The 9,635-nt window shown below is 36.6% G+C and overlaps 2 protein-coding genes across 3 annotated transcripts; one reads left to right on the top strand and one right to left on the bottom strand.

The window, feature by feature from the left end:
• LOC109232158 lies at nt 3,487-4,911 on the top strand. The gene has a single exon (XM_019397837.1). It carries the CDS (start codon nt 3,889-3,891, stop codon nt 4,795-4,797), a length of 909 nt encoding a protein of 302 aa, XP_019253382.1. The 5' UTR covers nt 3,487-3,888; the 3' UTR covers nt 4,798-4,911.
• Nucleotides 6,047-9,031, bottom strand: LOC109232157 (heat shock 70 kDa protein 8). Of its 2 annotated transcripts, none has more exons than XM_019397836.1 (2): nt 8,863-9,031; nt 6,047-7,961 (listed from the first exon to the last, which is right to left on the bottom strand). In XM_019397836.1, exon 2 carries the CDS (start codon nt 7,932-7,934, stop codon nt 6,213-6,215), a length of 1,722 nt encoding a protein of 573 aa, XP_019253381.1. In that variant the 5' UTR covers nt 7,935-7,961; nt 8,863-9,031; the 3' UTR covers nt 6,047-6,212. The 2 variants fall into 2 exon arrangements, with proteins under 2 accessions (XP_019253381.1, XP_019253380.1); XM_019397835.1 differs by having other exon boundaries at nt 8,814-9,030.

The following is a 9,635-nucleotide window of genomic DNA, read 5'->3' as shown; positions in this document are numbered from 1 at the left end:
TAATCACGCTTTAAATAATCACCTTTTTGTACAGTTTTGATGATAAAAGTGATAACAAAATGCTCTTAGTAGTGTTTTTCATGATTTGCAGGTGATATATGATCAGGGAAGGCTAGGGAGTATTTTTGGAGTCAATAATGAAGAAAAAGAGGCCAACTGTGAAATTCCCCAAGTAAACCACGCAAAACAGGCCTGAAGATTCAGAAAACTGGTTTGCCCGCGGTTCCACCGCGACCGCGGTAGAACCGCGGTGGAAGATAGCTGCGGATAAAACAAGATTCAGAGAGGGCATTTAGCCGCGGTTTGACCGCGACCGCGGCAGAACCGCGGCGGAAGCAGAAAACTTCAGGGACTAAAGTGTAAAACACGGGATTTTTAGACCTAAACCCTATTTTAAATACAAGACTTCGCCCAAGAGAGGCATGTATTGAATTTTAGAGTATCTTGGCAAGGAGAACAATTGTGAGAGATCACCCAAAACATCTTTCTTCTTTTCTTTGATTTTTATTGCTAGTTATGATGAATTCTATCTTAGCTTGTTTTCCCATAGCCATGAGTAGCTAAACTCTTTGTCTAAGGCTTTGATGGAACCTATTGGGGGATGAACATCTTGTTTATGTGAATACAAATTGCTAGCTTCAATCTCTATTTGTTCAACTTTGTGCTTGTTGTAGTTAATTGACAGGATCCTCAATTAGCTGTGCCTATTTAGTGTGCATAACTTGGAAAAGAGTGCATATTTAGGTTATTGTTGAACAACACCACTCCCAAAGTATAAGAGGAATCTATAATTGCGGGTTTAAAGGCGGGATTAGGGATAACGAAGCCTTGGGTGTAATCTAAAGTGAATTGTGCTAAATAAAATAAGCTAGTGTATCTCGGGAGAGTGCAATTAGTATATTACTGTGATTACTCGGGAGAGATTTACGGTAAGATGAGCGTTCATGATTGATAGAGATGTGTTGGTAAATTTGTGTGAGCATAAACAGAAGGGACTTTTTCAATAGGGGAAATCATTGCCTTAGCTTCTTCTCATCATTGTTTACAACCTTAGCATTTTAATTTTCAGCTGTTCAAGTTACTTGCAATGGTAGTTAGTAAAGCAACCTTCAACGGTGATTCAAACATCTGGGAAACTGGTTCTGAAGAGTTTAGTGGGTCTAAAGACAGTGATTGATAGGTTAACTCTCTGTGGATTCGACCCTGGGCGTAATACTCGGGTTATATTTGCAACGTCCGCAGAGTCCTTTTTAGAGGGCATAGTTGGGCGTGATCAGTCGCTCACTACACCAGTGTGTAATTCATTCTATCCTGGGAGAAAATAATCCATAACCTTGGTACTAGGAGGGGATTAAATTCCTTAAAGAAACACTGTGAATTCAGTGGGCTCAGATTAACATTTTTTTGGTTTACATTTTATGTTTATATATTATTCTATCTTTTCCAGAATTAGTTTACAAATACAATTTACTAATAAATACGAGATCTATTTTAGATGTATTTAGCAAAAAGTAATAGAGGTCCAACTGATGAGAGATTTAAGTAGTACACATGGCGATTTGAATAGTAATTTCTTAACCTCTAAAACAAAATGAAGATTTTGGAAGTAAACTAAAATTGAATCCTCCATATCCTCAAAAATGGTCATATTCCATATTCCAATATGTACAGTTTCCTTAGCACGTGATAGTCTTTCTGTTTTCTTTTCTTTTTATCTGTACCTAATATGCTTTTTTAAGATTCATGTTTGAAATGTTGAAAAAGAAATTTGCCGGCTAAAATCATAAACAGCCCCCTAAATTTGTCCGATTTTTCCTCTTAGATACTTTAGCTAAGACTTATTCCGATTAAACATTTATACTATTTAAAATTGATATCCATTAAACACTTTTTGCTGATATGGCATAGTGTTTGTAATACACCTGCCCAAAGAGCGTGAGATGTATTATTTTTAACTTTTTTCTCTTTTTTTTTATTCTCTTTCTTCTTCAGTCTTCTATTCCATAACTTCTCCACCATCTACCACCATTGGCGCCATCGCCGGCACCAGCACAATCCACCTCTCTTCTTTCTTCAGCCACCTTACCTTCTCTACCACTACCGTCGTTTTATTTTCAGATCTGCCTTACTGCTACCACCACGCCGCTTCTTCCTCCTTTCTGGAACCAGTGCCACCACTCTCTGCCTTCATCACCACCGATGCAACCACCACTCCAATCACCATTTTTTTCATCTTTTTCAGATCTGAAAACCACCGCCACTGTCTTCTCCTTTTTCGTTAATTCTGACAATCACTACCATCTTGCTCGCCGGAAAAAATGGAGACTCATTACTGTCGCCACTCTATTTTCTACCCCCCTTCCTCTCTTCTTTAAGAAACTATTTAGATAAAAAAATTTAAAACATCCGATCTAAAATTATAATGAATTAGATCTATAAACCAAAAGAAAAAAAAAACATCGTGGTTGGAGATGCCATCTTATGGACTTAGCAAAAGAATAGAGAAGAGATGGTCTGGGTGGGTTCGTGGGGTGGGGTTATTATTTTTCTTATTTTTTTCTTCTTAAAAATAGCTTTTGTTTTTTTGCTCATAATTCATTTTATTAATTATTATTTTGGACCCAAATGCCAAATGTCATTAGATAATTCGTCAATTAGCCATATCATTGGCAAGTGTATTACACTCTCTTTAGTTTTTTGCTGGTTATTTAAAAAGTGTTTAATTGGTTCAAATTTTGAGTAGTTTAAGTATTCAATCGGAACAAATCTTAAATAAGGTGTCTAAGAGGAAAAACCGGACAAGTTTAAGGGGCTGCGTATGATTTTGGCCAAATTTGCCTGTATACTGTACAGGTTACGCAGTAAAATGACAAATATCACTGTCAGTCCACCCCCTTCTCTCTCTCTCTTTCTCTCTCTCTCCTTCAAATTTTTTCTTGACCAATTTATGAGAACACCCTAATGGACTGCTGAAATCACATACTCCCCTTATGATCAGATTAAAACAAATTATCTGTCAAAAAGTGTCAAAAGCATGTGATATCACCAAAATGGAGAGATTGTTTTTTTTTTAAAAAAAAAAAATACTCCTGACAATATCATTTTTTATATATTATATCCCATGCTTACTCATTCCTTCTTTAACAATTGTCTCTAGACACTACTAGGCTTTTTATTTTTGAACATTACTTTATTTTATATTGACCATCTTCGAGCTTATCTTAATCTTCTATTAAAAATAACAAATTATATAAAAACATGGTTGGAAATGTTAGTTTAACATACTACTATAACTTACAAGAAAAAATTTAATTTAACATACTATAACTAAAGCCGGTATTTTGATAGTACTATTTTTGTTATACTATATATAAATCTCTCTGACTCTTTATATCCATATTTTTTAGCGTTTATTTTCTTTTTTCAAGAAACACAAACGATATATAAAGGTCAATGCATGTTTCATTTTTTGCCCCCCACAAATCCTAATCTTTTTCACTTTTTACCACCGCAAAATTTGGACATAATCTAAAGCATAACTTGTCATTTCCTTAAACAGTGGATTCCCTTGTACTTTATAAACAACACTGCACCCATTTCCCTTTCAACTCCTTAAAATCATATACCCCACTTTTAAATAACTCCATTAGAAACCTCCTTGCTTCAATGCTCTGAACAATAAAACACAAAGTTCAGAGCTTTTAAGGTACTTCCGTTTTGGTTCATTCTGGTATGCTTCACTTACCCTTTTTCCTTCATATTTCAGTTGTTTTAACAATAGAATCTTGAAGGGTGATTTTTTGTGATGTTGTATAATTAAGGGTGTGAAAAAAGAAGAAGAAGAACAATCTTGGTTTTATCTCTTGTCTTGATTGTGCTGGAAAAGAAATGAGGGACTTTCCATCTTGTTTTGGTGAAAATGGGGTTCAAGTTGCTGATGCTTCTTGTTCAGCTGTTGGGGGTGCGACTAAAACCCCACAGAATTTAGTCACCTGTGTTTATCAGTGTAAACTACTTGGTAAATCTTGTCTGATCACTATTGTTTGGACCAAGAGTTTGATGGGTCAATGCCTTAGTGTTGAAATTGATGATATGTCTCATCAATGTCTTTGTAAAGTTGATGTAAAGCCTTCTCTCTTCTCCAAAAGAAAAGGGTCAAGGTCTTTAGAAGTAAATTCTTGTAAAATTGACCTACACTGGGACTTTTCACTAGCCAAGTTTGGATCTGGGCCAGAGCCTATTGAAGGGTATTATATAGCTATAGTTTGTAAAGGGCAAATGGTTTTGGTAATTGGAGATCTGAGGAAAGAAGCATTTAAAAAGACTAATGCAACTCCTAGTTTTTCAAATGCAATGTTCATTTCTAAAAGAGAACACATATTTGGGAAGAGGGTGTTTGGTACAAAGGCTCAATTTTGTTATACAGGTCCAATTCATGATATTACAATTGAATGCGACTCTAATGGCATTGAAGATCCATGTCTTTTGGTCCGTATTGACTCTAAAACAGTAATGCAAGTGAAGCATTTGCGCTGGAAATTTCGCGGTAACTATACTGTTTTAATTGATGGACTCCCTGTTGAAGTGTTTTGGGATGTTCATAACTGGTTGTTCAGTAGCAATTTTGGGAATGCAGTGTTCATGTTTCAAACATGTTTATCGGCTGAGAAGTTGTGGACAACACAAACTTTGTCTGATCTCTCTGTCATGCCTTGGCCTTACACAGAGAGTTTGAGCAATTCCAAATCATCTGGTTTGGGTTTATCTTTGGTTTTGTATGTTTGGAAGAACGAGTAATTGGAGTGTTCTTCTAGTATTCCCAACAAAGATAGTATATTTTTAAGATCTTGTTTGTGAACTTGATTGAGTTAATTTCTAATGAATATACTTTTTTTTCTTTTCATCTCTTCATGCTATGACCTTTAATCTTGTTCCTCCAAAGAGTCAATTTCCTTTGATTACTGTTTGTCATCTAATATTATGACTAATAATTATGTCCATAAAGTACAACTTTCCTTTAAGTATACGCAAACAAATCTGCATCATTATAGATTAACCAGTTATTTTAGCTCGTCATCATGCTAGTGTCTAACATCATAGCTTTGTACAACAACAACAAACCCCTACCTCTGTAAGGGCAAAGAGGTTCTTTCCGATATCATAACTTTGTATAAACCAAAATTAATGAGTTACCTAAACAAAGAATTTTTAATTGCTGACTTGGTTGCTCTGGAATTCAGGTAACTGACCTAGATCTTTTCAGCTTTTACTATACTATCTCTTGGTGAGTGTGTGTATGTGTGTTTTCCTCTTCTTTTTAAGAAAAATGTGTGGATTTGTGATATCTTATTAAGAAAAATGGAAAAGAAAACAAAGCATGATTGAGCTTTTCTGTAGAAGCGGATTGGATCTGCAATTAATATCTTATAATTATTGCGAAAGGATCAAACTTTGCGCAGTAAAATGTGAAATGACTCCACAATCTGGGAAAACCAAGTTCTGTGGAGCCTCGAACTTGAAAAGTTTGTGATATGGTTTGGAATTTGACGACTGTTATAAAAAATAAGGTTGTCTGTCACTCATTTTGAACTTCTTGCTGTAACTTGTGAGATTAAGAACATGAAAAACTTCAACATTTTGAGTTCAGTTGGTCTGCTTACATCTTTCTGTGCAAGAAATGATATCTGGTTTGGATGCGCAGAAGACAAACGCGCTTCACTCACAGAGAAGAAGTTCTCTGTCCATATTCCTAAGTCAATTGGACAAACTGAGACAACACAAATTTGATAGACAAAAGGCCTGCTTAACAGAAGTTCATCAGGATCTACTCGTAGTGAAAATGTAAAATTTTACACGATTAGATTATTTTGATTGACACTACACCGAGTACAAATTGTTTATATCGTGGGTTTCATTACCTGACACTGATTATAAAGAAAATTGTAACGAAGGAGAATATAAATTAAATTCAAACGCAGACATGACTACCAATTCCAAACAAACCAAAGCAGTACATGCATGCCAGATTTTTAAGGCACATGCACAATGAAGCAACATGGATAACAGTTACTATTATTATTATTATTCTCAAGGCACAACCAAGATTATTCTCCAAGACACATATTTACGACAAACAGTTACCACACTTAATTCCTTCTTCACTACTAAGAACAGCATTTCAACTACCTATCTATATCATCTAGTCAGCAATCTCAATGCTGCCCTTTCTTCTTCACTGTGACCAAATCTAAAGTAGAGCCATATGTTTTATGCAGAGTTTGAGCAGACCAGGCATGTCCATCATCAACTGTAGGCATCCTAACTTCCATGAAAGGAGGAGGACATTTCGCCCCCGGAATGATAACACCAGCAAAGACTCTCAGCACATTAGAAGCATCAATGTCCATGCACACGTTAATCTCCGGTACACCTTTTGGTACTGGAGGTATTCCAGTGATCTTAAAATACCCTAAGAGATGGTTATCTTCCACAGTTTTCTCGTCACCTTCATAAACAAAGATCAATGCTTCGGCTTGATTGTCATGGACGGTAGTGAAATTCTGTTCTTTCCTTACCGGGGTTGTGGTGTTCTGATGAATAATTGGTACAAAGTTGCTTCCATCAGCTTGAATGCCAATGCTTAAAGGAGTTGCTTGAATGGTTAAAAGGTCCAAACTCCCAAATGGATCGCTAATTCCCGAAGCTACTGCTCCTTCCAGAGCTGCACCACGTACAGCTGCCTCCAGCGGGTTCATTCCTGAATAAAGCTCTTCTCTTTTGCATATACTCATCACAATATTACGAACCTTTGGAATGTAGGAACAGCCACCGACAATTATGACATCATGTACATCTTCCGCTTCTAGTTTAGCGTCACACAAGCAGCGTTTTATCAAGGTCTCACATTTCTGGAACACCTCTTTGTTCACCTCTTCAAACTCTGCCCTCTCAAGAAACTTAGATATTTTTGTTCCATTTCCCAAGTCAACATCGATCGGGACACTCATTTCGGATGAGAGTTGATGGATGGCATCCTGGGTGGCAACTCGAAGCAACCCCATTCTCTTTATTTCTTCGATCCCGTGGCTCGAGAATATATGATCCATGCTTGGTAAGAGGTGATGCATCAGATTTTGAAGTAGATCCTCACCTCCAACTGTGCTGCCCGCCAAGGCCTTGATCTGTGACACACCTCCTGCTGTAGCTGTTATAGCTACGTCACAATACCCTGCGCCCATATTGAATATAAGGGCTATCTTCTCACTCCCGCTACCCATATTTTCATGTGCAGACTGTTGTTGCTGCTGAGCATATAATAGAGCAACTGCAGTTGGTTCAGGCATCAATCTTAGAACATGTAGCCCTGCCATGGCGCAGGCTCGTTCAATTCGGGTCAACTGGAATCGGCTAAACGAAACTGGAATTGTTAAAACCACATTCCTTACAGGACGTCTCAGTTTAACTTCAGCCATGGCTCTTAGTTCAACTAGAAATATAGCAAGAACTTCTTCAGGAGTAGTGGACCTCCACATCTTGTTCACTAGGGCAGCAATAAATGGCCTAACACCGATATCTAATGTTTGAACCAAAAAGGGGAGGTTCTTGCTGGCGTGAACCACAGGATCTGTATCAACTCTGCCAATGAGACGTTTCATGTTGAAGATTGCAGCTCCAGACAACATATCATATTCGTGAGCCAGTTCATCGCTAACGCCACCAGCTGGGACCTCATCTTTGAAGGTAACATATGATCTCATCAATTTCCGGTTTCTCGTGTTTCTGAGCAGTTCCACCTGAGATCCATTCCAAACTGCTACACTGCATTGAGATGTACCAATGTCAATTCCAATTGCTATCTCAGGGAAAGCAGGTGAAGTCTTTTCCTCCCCGGTTGTTTCACTGTCGGATGCAACAGTGTATGCTTGTTCAGCCATGAACACACTACACAGACTAAAGAACACCTGCAATGAAAATACATGCACATCCGCTGATTAAAAAAATTGAAAAGTAATCCATTTGATACTTCGTACAAGAATCATCGGTAATATCTATCATGTTCAAGGCCCATCTCTCTTGTCCCTCACACACACACTCACCAAAAAAAATTAAGAAATATGTAACATGATTTTTTCTCTGCACTTGTGTATTCAATTACAATATATGTTACTGTTCTCATTCCAAATTCTGGAAAAAGAAAAGGGGGAAATGAAATTGAATCAACAAACAGAAACTCAAGAAACATTCCTGAATAAATTAGTACCAAACAAAAGCAACACCACTTCATTTGTGATTAAGGATATGGAATAACGAAAATACTTTTACCAAACCCACATGAGTCAAAGCTGAATTTTTGCATTGGACAAACAAACACTGATGAACGAAATAATCAAACAAAAAAAAAAACCCATATTCATACAGAAAGAATCATTCTTTCTTGTGATAAGTTTGAAACTAATGGATATAACAAACAAATGGAATAATAAAGACAGTATGACAACCCCAAATGAGTAAAAACTGAAGCTTGCATTAGACAAACCAACATTAAATTAATGATGAAATCAAACAAAGAAGATACACATATTCATTCACAAAGCAACATGCTTTCTTGTATACCAGTAAGCTTTAAACTTAAGAGTATTGAAATGGAATAAATATGATAGGAATTATCAACCCCAAATAAGTAAAACTTGAAACTTGCAATAGACGTACCAACAGTAACGAATTAAGCAACCAAACAAAGAGAACTAGATATTCATTATGAAAGAACAATTCTTTCTTCACTTGTGATAAGTTTTAAAGTAAAGGGTACTTACTAAAGTCGAAGAAAGCTCAAGAAAATGCAGAGTATAATAATACTATTACCGCACAAGCTAGAAGAGCTCACTGTTTAAGCAGAGACAGAGGGGAACAGAGTAAGCGGAGAAAAAGAGAAGGTATTAATATAGAAAGTGCTGAGCAAATGAGAGAGAGAGAGCCAGAAACTTCTCGCAGAAAGAAAGTGAATGAAGCGCCGAAGTGCCTACATGTTCTAGAGAGACAGAGAAGGGTCATGAGAGACGGTGGGTAGCTACTTCCCGTGTCGGGTCAGGTCGGTTCTGCCTAACCCGTTAATTGAGATGTGGGTTTGGACCATGAACAGATTTAGAGCGAATTACAGCAATAGTCACTTTTAAGCCCATTATTTAAAATATATTCATAATCTATAATATATTTAAAGATTAGTCATTCATCCAAACTTCAGAACTAAAGTACCCTTAATTTAGAAATTAAGGACTTAGTGTCCTGAATTTTTGAACTACTAAATTAAAATTAAGGACATAAGATTTGAACTTCTGAATTCAATTTTTAAACTTTAGGACATGATGTCCTGAAGTTTGAACTTTGAGATTTAAACTCTAGAACGCCGAGTCCTGAAGTTTGAGCGAAATTGGCTAGTCTTTAAATATATTGTAAATTGTGAATATTTATAAATAACATGCTTAAAAATGAATACCTAATGTTATTTCCGCACAGTTTTAGCCTAAGGCCGAGTCAAAAAAAAAGGGAGGGGGGAATAGTCATGATGTGGTCTTCTTTACAGAACTTTCGACTTCATGCCATTTAATTAATTTTTGGCCAATCTAAATTAATAATAA

The sequence above is a fragment of the Nicotiana attenuata genome, chromosome 9 (assembly GCF_001879085.1).
Source record: "Nicotiana attenuata strain UT chromosome 9, NIATTr2, whole genome shotgun sequence".
NCBI lineage: Eukaryota > Viridiplantae > Streptophyta > Magnoliopsida > Solanales > Solanaceae > Nicotiana > Nicotiana attenuata.
The sequence above is the reverse complement of the archived record's forward strand: the minus strand, read 5'-3'. Positions and strand labels throughout refer to the sequence as shown.

Coding starts and splice junctions, on each gene's coding strand:
- LOC109232157 (XM_019397836.1), bottom strand. CDS start 7,934: ATGGCTGAACAAGCATACACTGTTGCATCCGACAGTGAAACAACCGGG.
- LOC109232158 (XM_019397837.1), top strand. CDS start 3,889: ATGAGGGACTTTCCATCTTGTTTTGGTGAAAATGGGGTTCAAGTTGCT.